At 45.5% G+C, this 15,734-nt stretch overlaps 1 protein-coding gene across 2 annotated transcripts in view; it reads right to left on the reverse strand.

The window, feature by feature from the left end:
* Positions 1-889: 889 nt before the first annotated feature.
* LOC147461421 (uncharacterized) overlaps positions 890-15,734 on the reverse strand; it is a 60,291-nt gene continuing 45,446 nt past the window's right edge. For both annotated transcript variants that reach the window (XM_086508984.1, XM_086508983.1), the window contains 3 exons: positions 5,792-5,925; positions 2,399-2,551; positions 890-1,375 (listed from right to left, as the gene is read on the reverse strand). In XM_086508984.1, the coding sequence (XP_086365110.1) occupies positions 1,229-1,375; positions 2,399-2,551; positions 5,792-5,925 (434 nt within the window). In that variant the 3' untranslated portion in view covers positions 890-1,228. The remainder of the gene's footprint in view (positions 1,376-2,398; positions 2,552-5,791; positions 5,926-15,734) is intronic.

Here is a 15,734-nt window from a genome sequence, read left to right on the forward strand (position 1 = left end):
TGTCTGATTTAAATTCTTAAATTGTTTTTTAACCAAGAAAATGTATATCATTGGTGGATAAATAGATATCACCACACAATCAAACTTGTCGAGTACCTAATTGATTCCATAGTGACCGGTATAAATGAGATGGGTCAAATGTATCATTCTTGGTTTTCAATAACCGCCACTGTCTCCCCAATCTCTAAGAAATAAAAAACCTTCCAAGACATCTTAATTGTGTAAGTGAAAGGTGAATGTACGGAATGAAAAGATACATGAAAGTAGGAAGTCAAAAGACTTCATATAAAGAGGTGGTCAAGTTCACATTGGTATATGTCTCTTTTTAGCTTTCTAAAAGAAACCCTTAGTGTTGTGTTGAGTTATGAAGACTTTCATTGTTTTTAGTGCATGATGGAGACTTACGTTTCATTTCACATCCCAACATGTGTTTACTTTTCTCGCCTTCTATTGTTTTAGAATGCTAAAGTGAAACTTCACCTTGCATAATTCTAAAAAATTCTATACACACATATATTAATTAGTTCTTTTTATTTCACCTTTCATCTCAACTTCACGTGGCTTTACATTTCTTGCGCTTTATAGCTTGATTCTAGTCAATGTTAACGTTCGAGAAAGTCCCTTTTATTAAGCAGATGCTGATCGAGTTTCCTCCTCACAAAGAACAAAACCGGAAATACTAGCAGTTTTTTTGAGATTTGCACAATTTTTGGATGACTTTCTCACATATTTCATCGGTTTTTCTTCCGTTTACCATGGTTTGCAATTAGCTAGTCTCGATTTTCAATTGGCTCAAGACTAAGTTGAGGCAATCCTTTCCCAAACACTAATACCTATTTAATTCAACCTAGCAATTTTATCACTTTCTTATTGATTTTGAAAGCCATCGTGACCCTTTCACTTGTTTATTTATTATGCCCATAAAGAAGAGTTACCAAGGTTTCACTTCGTTTAATGTGGAAGTTCAACAAAGTACGTGCGCATTGAGTGTGTTGGAAAGTTTCATGACTAGACAATGAGTTGATGGGTGTTAAATAAGAGCAAAATTCTTTTGTGGCTTCATGTGTCTCTTGGCAAGCATTGTGATTTGATCACTTGTTTCCATTGGTTTTAGACAGAGTGCTCTAAAAGAGTTTAGAGAGAGAGAGAGAGAGAGAGAGAGCTCTTGCATTTTGATGCTTCCTTTTGTGTCTTCTTAGCTCCATCAAGTATGGCCGTCAATAAGTGACTAAATTTGGAAGATGCTGTTCCTGAGAAGAGAAGGTCTCACATCCTTCTCGTTCTTTGTTGTCATGGCATTTGCAATAAACTGCTCAATCTCCTCCCCTACCCCACACATCTCCACATCAAAGTAAAGCGGCGGTTTTCCTGATTCCTGAAAAAGCAATCAAAGCAAGCCCTCAATTCAGAGACTACATATAACCACATCAAAGAAAAGCGGCGGTTTTCCTCCCTCAATGCAGAGACTACATATACCCACATCAACATCTCGTACATGCATACATGGCATATGTATTGGAGTCATAATAAATGTATTCTTAATGGATTTAGCTTAACAATCATGCCTCTGTTACAACACATACCATATGAACAACAATTAGCACATGAGCAACATTGGATGCATCTGCACATGTGCGTGCGCATGTGGACGTGTGTAGAATCTAGAATCTAGTAAAAGTATCAATTAGGGTCCATTATTATACAGTTGAAGCAAGATAGTGTGGGGGATCCCTTGTTTTTACTCCTCTGGGAGTGTTATTAAGCCAGGTTGTGTGAGGTTGATTCTATTCAACCCCGTGTATTAATAAAAAGAATAATTCCTGGCAAAAATGTTAGGCACGTTCAAAAAAAATGAAGAGTCCAAGGTCATAGAAGAAACATTAGTTGAAGGTGTTGTGTCTGGTTTTCTTCTAGATAGAAAAACCAAGTAGGTAATCGTTTAAGGGCCTCAGAAAGTGCTCATTTATAGGCAGCTGGTCAGTTTCTAAGAGAAATAATAAGTTCAAATTAAAACATAGTACATGTGTGTGTGTGTGCATGTGCACATCCTCAGTGTGTTCATGTTCTTGTGCTAGACCAGTCAAGTGATGCACCCTAGGTAGAGATCCACAGCCAGAATAGCCCATAGCGTGGGCGCTCTCGGCCATCAAATCCCCACAGTAAACTAGGGATAAACAGAAGGTAAATTAGGGGTGAATTATTTACCCCTAGTTTACTCAACGGATCCGATGGCGCCGAGAGCACCCACGACACCTAATCTCAGCATGGATCACCTCCAAGAACCCCCCCAACCCAAAAAAAAAGGGCAAAACCACCACCACTTGCCAAGCCAAGAAAAAACAAATAGATAAATTTCTGCTAGAATGTCAAAATAAGCCAGCATACACTTAACTCATACCATGCTTGCTTGCAATGTAGCTCCACCTTTTGTACCTATGGAAGGGTTTGCTGATACATCAAGGTACAGCAAGGACGACGACGAGCTGCTTATAAGCCTGCCCAACGATGCTGCTGCCTCCTCTCCAAGTCCACAACTTATGAGGCTAAGTCCCTGTCATTACAAGAGACAACAATGAAAAAATTCAATCGTTCATAAGATGCATGTATTAGCACCAGGCTCCTTGCAGTAATCTAAAAAACAAGTAATTTTGTCTCTGTTAATCATTTTCTTTATGTAAACATATCATGAATCGTTTGGTAACAGCTTTGACTTAATGCTACCAAAGAGGGAGAAGAGCACCAATATCTTGAGAAAAGAGCAAGTCCTTTCTGCAGTCGAAACAAATCCATTCCCACAATTACAGACGCTTAAATGCTTACTTATGACAAGACACAGGCATGTACATGCACAAGTATCTCCCTAAACATCGAGAGTTCAAACTCATCAAAGAGAAAAAGAAACAAAGAACATGAATTCTGCACTTCTTTTTCTCAAACATTATACTGTAACATACACCAAAACGCAGCCTCTGCAAACTAGATTTGGGGTGGGCGCTCGTACACAAACAGGGTTCATCATCAAATCAAGCATAATGCCTATTCTTTGGATGACTCTCCATAATTCATAGCAACAAGATTGTTCCTTCGGATTGGTAAGGATGATAAGCATATATTCTATGCCTCATCTACATGTCAATTTAGCTAGAAGCAAAAGCAAATAGCATCACAGAAACAAAATCAACAAACCCATCAATCAAAGTGCCTTCTTATCAAACAGTTGTGGTGTAACTTAGTATACAAGAAACCTCCTTGGTAGTAACCCTCTAGTTTTAAGATGTGAAGCAAATTGCAGCATACTACTGTTTTAGATCTCGTTGACTGTTTCAAGGCCACCTCTTCATTCTCAAGGAAATTTTCCCCCTTGGTATATTATATGTTTTGGCTTTCAAGCTGTAGCGGGAAAACTATGTCGTGCTCTGTCACAAACTGCTCACGAGTCAAGCCACTGAAGAACGGAGCCAACCTGCAGATCCCGACCGAGAGACCTAAACCCTAAGGAGAAGCAACAGAAGAAGTTTTACTAACTTGCAAAGTCTTGCCGAGTGGCCTATTTTTAAAGAAGAGTTCCCACCAACTTACGGCACCCCGTCCGATGGGGCCCAAGTGACACCAAGACAATAAATAAAGCTGGACCCACACACACAGAAGACAGCGTGGAGAACTAATGACGTGGCAGCAGCTATACGGCCCGCAGATTGCGCTGACAATGCCACGTGGCAGCTTGTACGATATTCCATAATTTACGTTGCTGGCTGATGACGTGGCAAGCTATACGAATTTCCCTTATTTTGCATTGGTTGCTTTTGGGAGGCCAAATGCTTTTGGAACTTAATTGCTTTTCATGTAAACTACTTTTAGAGGCCAAGGGCCTTTAAATATGACCCATGGGGTCTCATTATGGTAGTCTACCCGCAGGGGATGCAAAGCAAAGCCATGGGAGTTGTACTCAATTGAAGCAATATAAAGAAATACCGAAAGGGGCAACAAGGTTTGGGGCTAGTGCTCTCTTGAGGTGGAACTCCGCCACTCCCCGTCTCGTGTGTCGTGCATCTCTTTCAGTTTAGTTGTTATTTGAAGTGCTTAAAGTTGTTCAGCCTGTCCTTTTCCGTTGGCGTTGGCACATGGTGCCCGCCCTGTGACATGCTCTCTAGTATGGGTGCTTCTTTGTGCAAGATACACAGAACTCTCACTCCATGGCACACAACAACATGATGGCATAACTGAAATGATATACAATAAGAAAATGAACTAGAAGTAGACACGGCAAGATAGACCCCAAACTCAACATGAGCCCAACAACTCTCAATGCATCAACTTTGGATTGGCTGGCAGCGCACACAGCTCCAGACCAAGTGCTCACAAGATACAATGGGGATGTTGAGGCTCAACAGTGCAAGGGAAGTGTTGTGACAATGACTTGACTGTGGACCAAAGACTCGTACCACTAGACCACAAAAGACTAACTATGTATACAACAGATACATCCTATCCATAACTACTAAGAAATATCGATGAGAGACAGCTACACATATTTGGAAGTGATAAGCTGCCCACGGTGTCCACTCGGCTACCACTTCTCCGTGTCCCACCAAACGCCTCTACTCCACTAGACTATCAACAAACAAGTCCATCAGCCAAGTGACCGCGCCCAAGTGTGATCCAAGACCAATTGTAACTACTAACTGCCCGTCCAGTGCATGTCACACTGTAGCCCAGCTACACAAGCCAGTATCAGCGACTATAACTTCTTGTCAATCATACAAATTTCCCAAGACTACAACGTCGAAAGTACTTTACTTTATGGTCAAAAGTACCTATAAATTTCTAAATGAATTTGAGAAGAGCATGTGGAGGAAAGTGTAAGTTATAGACTCATGGTAGTCATCCACAGAACAACTTCGCCATCAGCTTCATCATCCATAGTATTCAATAAAATACTACCAACATTTCCACTAGAGTCCCATTAGTGCTTACTAGCGAGTCACACACATAGACATGTGCACACGTGCGTGCACACACTCACAGAGGCTTGCGTGCACGAGCATTCAATAGTTCAAAGCTCTGTGTACTCAATGTATGTTCATGTCTACTCAACATGAGTTCATGTCAGACATATATTTCACGTTCGTCTAACAATCATACAATAATGGCATGCACACATAAAAACACATGCAACAGAATGTCATACATACATCTATCTCATTTTCCCTAAAGCATTCTAAACTACAAGGTTTTAAACAAAAGAACTATGTTTTTCTTGGACAAGAATACGAGTGTTGTGGGTTTTGACAAGTGGATACATGTACCTTTCTTACTATTGCAATACGTTTTTGTAGGTCTACATGACCAAGAGATGAAATGCAAAATGTTGGAACCTCTACATTTTTCTATCCTTTCTTAAACGCACTTAGGGTAACTGTTGTTCGACATTGAAGCAATGAAGGTAAAAACCACGACATCTACTTCTGTAATTTTAAGTTCATGATATATAGGAAAACTCGAATGCACAACACACACACACACACACACACAAGCATATAAAGAGAAGAGGTGAAGTAGCAAACAACCCTGGTCATTGGTTGAGTGTAGTATGCACAAAACCTATCATCAGACTGGTTACAGATTAGAGTAATGCCCAACCAACTCTGACATTATACTTTCATACATGCATGAGTATGCCACACTTGTGCTTCCATCTTTATAAGAAATTTGAAATCAGTAGCCCCCTGTTGTTATCTGTGAAATTCAGAATCACAAATACAAGCAGAAATTTGCAAGAAGTAAGCTTTACTTGTAATACAGTGTTTGATTGCAAAGCATCAAAAATAGCCCGACCTCCTTCATCCCCAACTTTGTTGTTGTAGCCAAGATTCAAGCAGTTGAGCACAGTGTTAGTTTTCAACGCTTCCGCCACATCCTTTGCTCCTATGATGACCAAAAACAGGAGACTTTTAGCAAAACCAGTCACTAAGAAATGATACCTAGCTGTCCTGTTTAATGAAGAAACAAAACACACACATACATCTGTTCTTGACAACTGTAGTAAATTCATTGACAGCTCTCCAAAGAGTGACCGATAAGAAAAAAAACCTTGCAAAATCCTCCCTAAAACGAACTAAACTTGACAGGTAACAGAGGTCTTCAACACGGAAAGAAAGAAAGGCTTCATGTAACCTTGCCTATGAGACATGGGGGAAGTGGGAACAAGCCATAGGAGGACTTAACAGAGATTGCCAAGGCTTAAAGCACACTGACAGACAGCAGTCAGAATACTCTGTCAGTGACCAATGATTTAGTGTTCTTGTCACCACAGCTATGAAGCTGAGGCAAAAATGGAAGCCCAAAGATAACAGCTCATCTGAGAAGACTACTGATTTGAAGGCTTCAAAGTTAGAGACTGTAGCAGGGCTACAGTGTCACTTTCACAGGACACGCAGTAGTACAGTTGGTCTAGTCGGTCTAGTCTGGTTCACACTGGACGGACTCTCTGGGCTGGGCAGTGACACGTGGCAGGGATACGGACGGTGGTCTAGTGGACATCATGGCCAAGTCACCACCACCACTCAGTTTGGAGATAGACTTAAATGGCTGACATTTATGAGCCGTTGGTGGCTCTTTATGGTTGTACATATGAGTACTAGTTGTTGGGTCATCAGGATTATCATCTTCTTCATAATGGTCCAGCGTCATCGTCTAGAGTAGCAAGTCTATACACACAGCACGTCTGCACCATCCTTGCACATCTGAGCCTCGACACCCCCATTGTACCCGTGAGTTCTGGGCTGGAGCTGAGTGTGCATCGGTTCTTTGAGATAGTCGAGTCCATATGTCTGGTCTGCTGCTATGTCTCTGTGTTGATCAGCTGTTATCTATTGTTTCCTTTGTTTTCATTCTGTTTTGAGTGAGATGTCACGCACATTGCATTGAGGAGCACCCATTGTAGAGAGCACGACACGCTATCTGTGCTATAGGTGCTCTCATTTTTGGCACGCCCGGTGGGACCTCAATTGAAGTCTCACTCTCTGTTGAGTTACAAATCAGGAGCTAGCTGGGTTTACCTAGCCTCGCCTACTTCACCTTGCACAGTGCAGCCTCTTGGTCTGATCCAGTTTCACCCTAGACAGCTTAGTCTAGCTGACCTAGTCTCTCGCCCTTCTGGTCTGGTTCTCTCTCGCCTTGGTCCAATCAGCTCTCGTCCTGGTGTAGTCCTTCCTCGTCCCTGGTCCAGCCAGGTGGTCTAGTCACTCGCCCTGGTCTAGTAGAGTCTAGACCGGTGTTCACCAGTTAAAAGTCTTCTTGCCCAAAGCTTGGTTGGGTTTGTGGTTACTGCATGACACATACAAGGCGGTCAGAAGATGCAGACGACCATGCAAGGAGGTTTGTGTCTCTCTGTAGAGGTCGTGGTCTTAATAGAGAAGATGCTTATTTGGTGTTGTTCCATCAACATTGGATGGTTTAGCAGACAAGTGGTACAATCAATTTGCAGAGAATCACTTTTCAACTTGGGCAACTTTAAGACAACAGTTTTGTGAAGCTTTCAGACCAGGGGACTTCCAAGAAAGGGTTCTGGATGAGTTGGCCAACCTGATGCTTCAACCCAAAGAGACTTTTGCAGAACTCATGACCCGAACAAAGTCTCCGGTCGCCAAGCTTCCTCGACCACCAAGTGATTTCATGGTCAAGAGATGGGTAGAGAAGGCTCTTCTAAAGACTTATTAGCAAAAACTGGGAGAGAATCTCCGACCTCATGCCACCTTGGAGGAGTTTGTTGCGACTGCTACTAGGATAGAGGGGGCAAGGAAGCTGCTTACCGACTCTTCTCGGGTAGAGACTGCCTCTGTACTCTTGGAGAGTCCATCTGACCCTTTGACTTCTTTACGTAGGGAACTGAAAGCGCGAAGCAGAAGGTATCGGTAGGTGCGCGTCGCGATGTAGTGCGGGATTGGGGCAAGAAGCAGGAGACTAAGGCTATGGTATGGTGCAGCTCTAAAACTACAACACGCTCTTCAGGAGGAGAAATCAATCTCTCTTAGACAGGACAAGCCCCCACATCATGACGCTTTGGATCAAATCAAGAGAGAGCTAGAAGAGCTTAGGTCTCAGCAGGAGACTAAGGCTATTGGTATGGTGCAGCTAATGTCGCTCTCCAAGACACCCTCCACAGGACTGTCCCCTTCGTGCTTATTGCCATTTCTGTGAAAAGTCTGGGTATGAAGACAAGGATTGCTACTATATCAAGGGATTGCGGCAAATACAACAAAGTCTAGGTCCTTCTCTCCAACAAAGGGCTAACATCAACATACAATATGGTTTCCCCCTATGGCCATCCAAATTACATGCTACCTTTGCTCAATACCCCTACTGTCCAAGGTATGTCAGGTACTTTTCTGTCTCAAAGTTTTTATCATACTCATGCTCCGTCAGCCCCTCAGAGCTTCTAGACCTCAGCTTCCAACTCCATGCAGCAAGAATAGAGACCACCTCGTCCCCCGTTTCGTCCATCAAATTGGCCCATCTTATGCTATAGATGTGGAGAATATGGGCATAACCAAAGCAAGTGTCCTTTACCTAAAGGGTCTCCTCCTTGCCGTCATTGTCCGGAGTCTAAAGACCACTCCAGTAAGGATTGTCTCAAGCAAAGGGAATCCTCATCTTCAGGCCCAACTCAAAATCAACAAGAATTCACATTCTCGAAGATCAATCTCATCGCAATGAACACAACCCCTCTGCCATCACCTGCTACTCATACAGTTCGGCCACAACAAGTGGGGGAGCCCGCTGGCGTACTCACTCGAGCACAGAGAGCAGCTCTTGGTCTTAGCTTGCCAGCAGGTCCATCTCGTCCATCTCCACTTCCACAACCTGACCAAACTGACGAGCCCTTCATTGGTGCTAAAAGTAGGCCAGTCTCTATGCTTTCAGATATTGATGGAGCCTTGAAGCAGTGGCTGACTTAGAACACGTCAGAGTTCCAGAGGAAGCTCAGATTGAAGGAGCTAAGCCCACAGCGGAAGCAATCTTGAAGAACACCTTTCAATAAGTGTCCCTTTATGTGATGCTCCGAGTAGATGCAACCCTCAGAAGTGACACCCTCTCAGTCATTCAATCTCTGTACCCGGGTGCAGGGCCTAGTGGCAGGCACCTCCTTGTATAGCCCTCAGAGTCTTACATGATTTCTTATCTAGCTGCTCCCCTCACCGACTACAAAAGTCCTCGTCTCACTGCATCTATTCTTGGGCATCATTTCTTAGGCGTCATAGTGGATGGTGGATCCGGGATCAATTTGATGCCAGAGTTTACTATGTTGGCTTTAGGTCTGCAGCCTACCCGCCCCGCTCCATTCACTGTTACATTGGCTGACCGGAGGACAGTCTATCCAGTGAGTATAGTAGATAAGGTGCCTCTGAAGGTACAAGACTTCACATTTAGCTTGGATTTTGTGGTGGTCAGTCTTCCCCAGGTGGAGGGAGGATTTCCTTTGCTTATTGGTAGACCATGGTTGCGGCATACTAAGGCACTTCATGATTGGGGAAACGACGCCATGTGGATAGATACTCCTGGCTCCCCCACGCAACCAATTCGACTCGAAGGAGGTATGGATCCAGTGGTTCATCACAGCTTGTTGTCAGTATAGTCCAACCCCGACCCCGAGCAGCCTATCCCACCTGATGGGTCTGACGAAGACCTGCTGCTGCAGTGGTTGGAAGCTACTACATCGATGCCGTGCTATGTGGTCTCTATTCAAGCCTCACCGCCTGTAACACACTCTCTCCCGACTCCTCAGACTGACACCAGTGACCCAAGTCCTATAGCAGAAAGTGTGCCAGTCAAAGAAGCAAGTGGGTTAGTCCCTGATCACCATGATTCAAGCGTTCCTTTGATGGAAGTCGTCGGCCTTGGTGAACCTATAACACATCACCGAAGGGGAAAGAAATCTCCTCTGCATGAGTTCGCCAACGTTCCACCTCTTCCTCTAACATCTCCCGGGTCTGACGCCCCGCCCACTCAAAAGCACTCTCCTGTGTCTGGAGACTTACCCTTCGAAGAGCTTCCACCAGGATGGTTACAAGAGGAGTTTGCGGAGTTTCCAATCGATCAAACACCAGCCCATGATGTCTCGAAGCTCCAAGAGGCAGCTCACTCTTCGTCTTCTGAGGCACCCTCTCCAGCTACACCTCCTGACCCAGTCAAAGAAGTCAACCTTGCAGACCCTAACAACCCTCAGCACGTCCTCTTAGCAGCTTGGTTATGGAAGCACCCCGCGTTACTCCATCAAGTAATCTCTTTTATACACTCTTTTAAAGATGTTTTTGCTTGGTCCTACAAGGATTTGGAAGGGATCCCACCAGAATTGGGTGTCCATACTGTCCCTCTGGTTGAAGGGGCTAAGCCTGTCAGTGTAGCAGGCTACAGTGTCACTTTCACAAGACACAGTTACAGTTAGTACAGTTGGTTTGGTCTGTTCACACTGGACGAACACTCTGGGCAGTGACACGTGGCAGGGATACGGATGGTGGCGTAGTGGACATGTGGCCAGGTCACACTTAGCTGGCTGACATTTATGAGCCGTTGAGCCGTTGGTGGCTCTTTATGATTGTATCTATGAGTAGTAGCCGTTGGGTCATTATCATTATCTTATATAGATAGTCGGGTCATCGTCTAGGTAGAGAGTCTTACACAGAGCACTACTTCACCATCCCTGCACATCTGAGAGCCTCGACACCCCATTTGTACTTGTGAGTCCTGGGCTGGAGCTGAGTGTGCTGCCACGCCAGAGTCTGTACATGGTTCTTTGAGCTAGTCGAGTCCACATGTTCTGGTCCACTGTTGTGTCTCTGTTGTTATCCCATTGTTTCTGTGTTTCATTCTGTTTGAGAGAGTTTCCATTTGTTTGAGTGAGATTGTCACGCACATTGCACTCAGGGGCACCCACACTGTAGAGAGCACGACACATTATCCGCGCTACAGGTGCTCTCATTTTGGCGATCACGGTGGGACCTCAACTGAAGTCTCACTCTGTTGAGTAGCTGGTTTCTTCGCTTCGCCTGCGCAGCCTGTTGGCCTGGTCCAATTTCACCCTTGACAGTTTAATCTAGCTGGTCTAGTCTCTCGCCTTGTTGGTTTGGTCCTCTCTCACCCTGGTCCAAACAGTCCTCGTCCTGGTCTAGTCCTTCTCGTCCTCGTCTAGTCCTTCTCGTCCCTGGTCTAGTCCTTCCTCGTCTTGGTCCAGGCCAGGTGGTCTAGTCACTCGCCCTGGTCTAGTAGAGTCTAGTTCAGCCAAGTGAAGGTTGTCTTGCCCAAGTGAAGGTCTTCTTGCCCAAAGCTTGGTGGGGTTAGCGGTTACTGCATGACACATACAAGGAGGTCATTGGAGCGTCAAAGTGCACTACTGAGTCCTCTGAAGTACTACCACGGAACGCGTCAACCCTTGGTGCCCAGTAGAAGAATATTAACCCCATCACCCATACCTACTCATACGGCTACCTCCATTCCTTCGACCGGTTCTACATCCTCCAGGTGACCTTCTCCGGTAAGGCTCTCCCCCATTTTGTTACAGCAAGCTAGGGAGCAACAGACTCAGGAGCAAGAGGCCATGGAGGAGCTCACAAGTGTTCTGGCAAAGGTGAACATCAAGTTCCCTACCTTTAAACGTCTCTCCGCAGAAGATGCAGACGACCATGCTCGGAGGTTTGTCTCTCTTTGCAGAGGTTGTGGCCTCAACAGAGAAGACACATACCTGGTGCTCTTCCCGTTCACCTTGGATGGTCTTGCAGATAAATGGTACAGTTAGTTTGCTAAACCACTTTACTACCACTGTTACATTGGCCGATCAGAGAACAATCTACCCGGTGGGCATAGTCGACAAGGTGCCTTTGAAGGTACAAGATTTCACTTTCAACTTGGATTTTGTGGTAGTTAATCTTCCCCAGGTAGAGGGAGGTTATCCCTTGCTAGTTGGTAGGCCATGGTTGCAACATACGAAAGCACTTCACGACTGGGGAAACGACGCCATGTGGATACATACTCTTGGTTCTCAAATGCAACAAATTCGTCTCAAAGGAGGTATGGATCCGGTCGTTCAACATAGCTCTTTGTCAGTAGAGTCCAACCCTGACTTGGAGCAGCCGGTCCCTCCTGATGGGTTCGTTGAAGACTTATTGTGGTTAGAAGCTACCTCTTCGATGCCATGCTATGTAGTCTCTCTTCAACCTTTGCCGACAGATTCACCCTCTCCCCCTGATCCTACACCTAAAGCTAAACTTGAAGCTATAGCGGAAGCCAGTAACCCCAGTCAGCCAAGTGAGCCAGAACCAAGTGGACCGATCTCAAGTGCCCATCCTTCAGAGGGTCCCTTGATGGAAACCGTCGGCCTGAGTGAGCCTATAACCCACCATAGAAGGCGGAAAAAGTCTCCCTTGCAAGAGTTGGCCAACACCCTAGCTCCTTCCTTAGCCTCTACTCCATCCGACTCTCCACCAATGCCGGAGCACTTTGAGGTATCTGAGGATTTACCATTTGCAGAGCTTCCATCAGGATGGTTGCAGGAAGAGTATGCTGATTTCAACACTGATCAGACGCCAGCTCATAATGTCCAGAAGCTAACAGAGGCGGCACGGTCTTCTCTCCCTGACGCAGCCTCGCCCACTGCACCGCCTGACCCAGTCAGAGAGGTCAACCTAGGCGGCCCTGACAACCATCATCCCATCTTGTTAGCCACTTGGTTATGGGATCACCCCGCTCTACTCGACCTGGTAATCTCTTTCGTGCGCTCTTTCAAGGATGTGTTTGCCTGGTCTTACCACGATTTGGAAGGAATCCCAACAGAGCTAGGAGTCCACACAATTCCTCTGGTTGAGGGGGCTAAGCCGGTCAGAGGACAGGCTTACAAATTGAATCCCAAGTATGCAGAAGATGTCGCTGGCCATGTACTGTATAGTTTTATGGACGGGTTCAGTGGCTACAATCAGTTAGGAATACATCCTGACGACCAAATCAAAACAGCTTTTGTTACTCCCTGGGGTATTTTCATCTACACTAGAATGTCTTTTGGGCTTAAAAACGCACCGCCTTCTTTCAATCGCATAGTATATCTCATCTTTTGTCCTCTGCTTACTGATCACCTTCGCATATTCATGGACGACTTTTCCACCTTCTAGGGTGCTCAATGTTCGACCCCAGTAGAAAATCTAAAGGAGCATCTTGCTCAGCTCTCTACAGTCTTCCTCAGGTGCAGAGAGGCACGTTTGAAGCTCAATCCGAACGAGTGTCATTTTTTGGTCATAGAGGGCACACTGTTGGGCCATGTGGTGTCTGCTCAAGGTTTAGCACCTGACCCAGAGAAGATAGTGGCCATCTTGAAGTTACCTCCTCCCATAAATCCCAAAGGTGTTCAGAGCTTTGTGGGCCACACCGGCTATCATCACAGGTTTATACGTATGTATGCACAGGTGGCTCAACCATTGACCCGGCTCACCAATGCTACTGTTCCCTTCCAGTGATCAACACATGAGGCCGAAGCATTTGCATACCTCAAAAAATGCCTCACTGAAGCGCCTATTCTAGTTGCCCCGGATTGGGCCCTACCTTTTCATGTGCATACAGATGCCAGTCTGCTGGCTGTGGGTGCTGTGCTGACTCAGCCTAGCAAAGAGTTCAACTTGTATCGCTCTGTACATTATGCAAGTCGCCTGCTCACCAAAGCAGAGCGCAACTATAGCACCACAGAGAGGGAAGGTTTGGCTATAGTGTATGCTCTACAAAAATTTCGTTACTATTTGCTAGGGGTCCACTTCACAATTATTACTGATCACCATGCCTTGCGCTATCTGCTTGATAAGCCACAGGTCGCAGGTCGAGTATGGCGATGGCTCCTCCTATTCCAAGAGTTTGATTTCGAAGTGGTACTCCGTCCTGGTAAGCATCATATAATGGCTGACCACCTCTCTCGCATTCACACAGGTGAAGAAGCTACCGGGATTGCGGATGACTTTCCAGATAGCAGTCTTTTTAAAATCGATACAACACCGGAATGGTACGGCGAGGTCCTACATTTTCTATCTGCTGGGCTGTACCCAGAGAAGGCATCTCCACTGCAGAAGAGGAGATTGTTGTTGAAGTCCAGGCCTTTCACTCTAATTGGGGGCCAGCTCTACAAATCGGGATCAGATGGTGTTCTGAAGCGTTGTGTCTCGCCTCATGAGGTGGAGCATATTCTGGAGGATGCCCACAATGGTCCCACTGGTGGCCATTACCCTGGTCACATCACTGCCCAGAAGATTCTACAAAGTGGTCTATGGTGGCCCTACGTTTTTAAGGATGCAATAGCATATTCTAAGGTTTGTGATGTGTGCCAGCGCTGTGGGCCGAAGCCAAGTAAGCAATCCAACCGTCCTCTGCAGGTCTCGATGGCGTGGCTACCTTTTGAGAGGTGGGGCTTGGACTTTGTGGGTCCAATATATCCCCCAGCTCAACCAGGTAATCGCAAATATCTGCTAGTGGCTACAGACTATGCAACAAAGTGGGCGGAGGGACTAGCGACAGTAGATTGCACTGGCAATACAGTAGCCAAATTTTTATATGAAAATATTTTATGCAGATTTGGATGTCCCTTAGAGATCACCAGTGATAGGGGCAGTCATTTTGTCAATGACATGATCTCAACTTTATTGGCCAATTACAAGATTTTTCATCGCAAGTCGTGCTCTTATTACCCTAGAGCCAATGGGCAGGCCGAGAGCACCAACAAGGTTTTGATCGCACTCCTGAGGAAAGCATGTCATCTCCACCCAGCATCGTGGGCTTAGGTTGTGCACGGCACTCTTTGGGCATACCGCACGTCTTTCAAAGCAACAACAAATCACACGCCTTTTCAACTCGCTTTCGGTTTGGAAGACATAGCTCCATTTGAGTTCAACTCCGGATCCCCTAGGGTGGGGAGTCTGCGTGCAAGTTGGGGCATGGAAGCTGCTTCTATATCCCGTCTTACCTTATTGGATGAAAGCCGCCTTTTAGCTTCTCATGCTCTGCAAGCGGAGAAACTTCGTCGCAAAGCGTGGCATGATCGCCACCTCAGAAAGCCAAAAATAACGCAAGGCACATTGGTGCTACTCTATCAGGCAAAATATTTGAAAAAAGCAAAGAAGCTGGTTCCAGCTTGGCAAGGGCCCTTCGTGGTGGAAGAGATTTTACCACAGGGGGCAGTGCAGCTAGTCACTCTCGAAGGCGTTCCCTTGCCACTGGTAAACGGATCAAGGATTAAGAGCTATCACTCACCCTAATTATATACACATCTACTGATGATAGCTATCCCAACACCATATGATTATTCCCTCCTCAATTCGGTATTTCTCCCTGGCTTACCATTTTCCCCTCTTCCCAAATCTTCCTCATGACGGCTCTTATCTTTGAAAACTCCCCTTGTTTCAATGTATGCATCAGTTACTGTTGTTCTGTCTCTGTCTCTGCTCCCCCTCTGTAATTTCCGAGATTCAAGTCTCATCGAATAGATCTTTTGATTATTGGATATTGTTCGACGATTAAACCAGCACAACTGCATCTCTCTTTTCCGTCTCTAATTTTTAGAAGCACTCTCTCACCATCAAATCTCTCTTTCCCCCGCACTGTTCTTGCTTACTGAGCCCCTTGTCATCTCTTAACCTGCCCCACATTCCAAATTCTCTCCTCCTACAGAGTTCCCATCCTGAACATGCTTGAATGCGTCTTTTTGCCATGTC

Source organism: Adiantum capillus-veneris, chromosome 3 (genome assembly GCF_014529385.1).
Source record: "Adiantum capillus-veneris isolate H3 chromosome 3, ASM1452938v2, whole genome shotgun sequence".
NCBI classification, from domain to species: Eukaryota; Viridiplantae; Streptophyta; class Polypodiopsida; order Polypodiales; family Pteridaceae; genus Adiantum; species Adiantum capillus-veneris.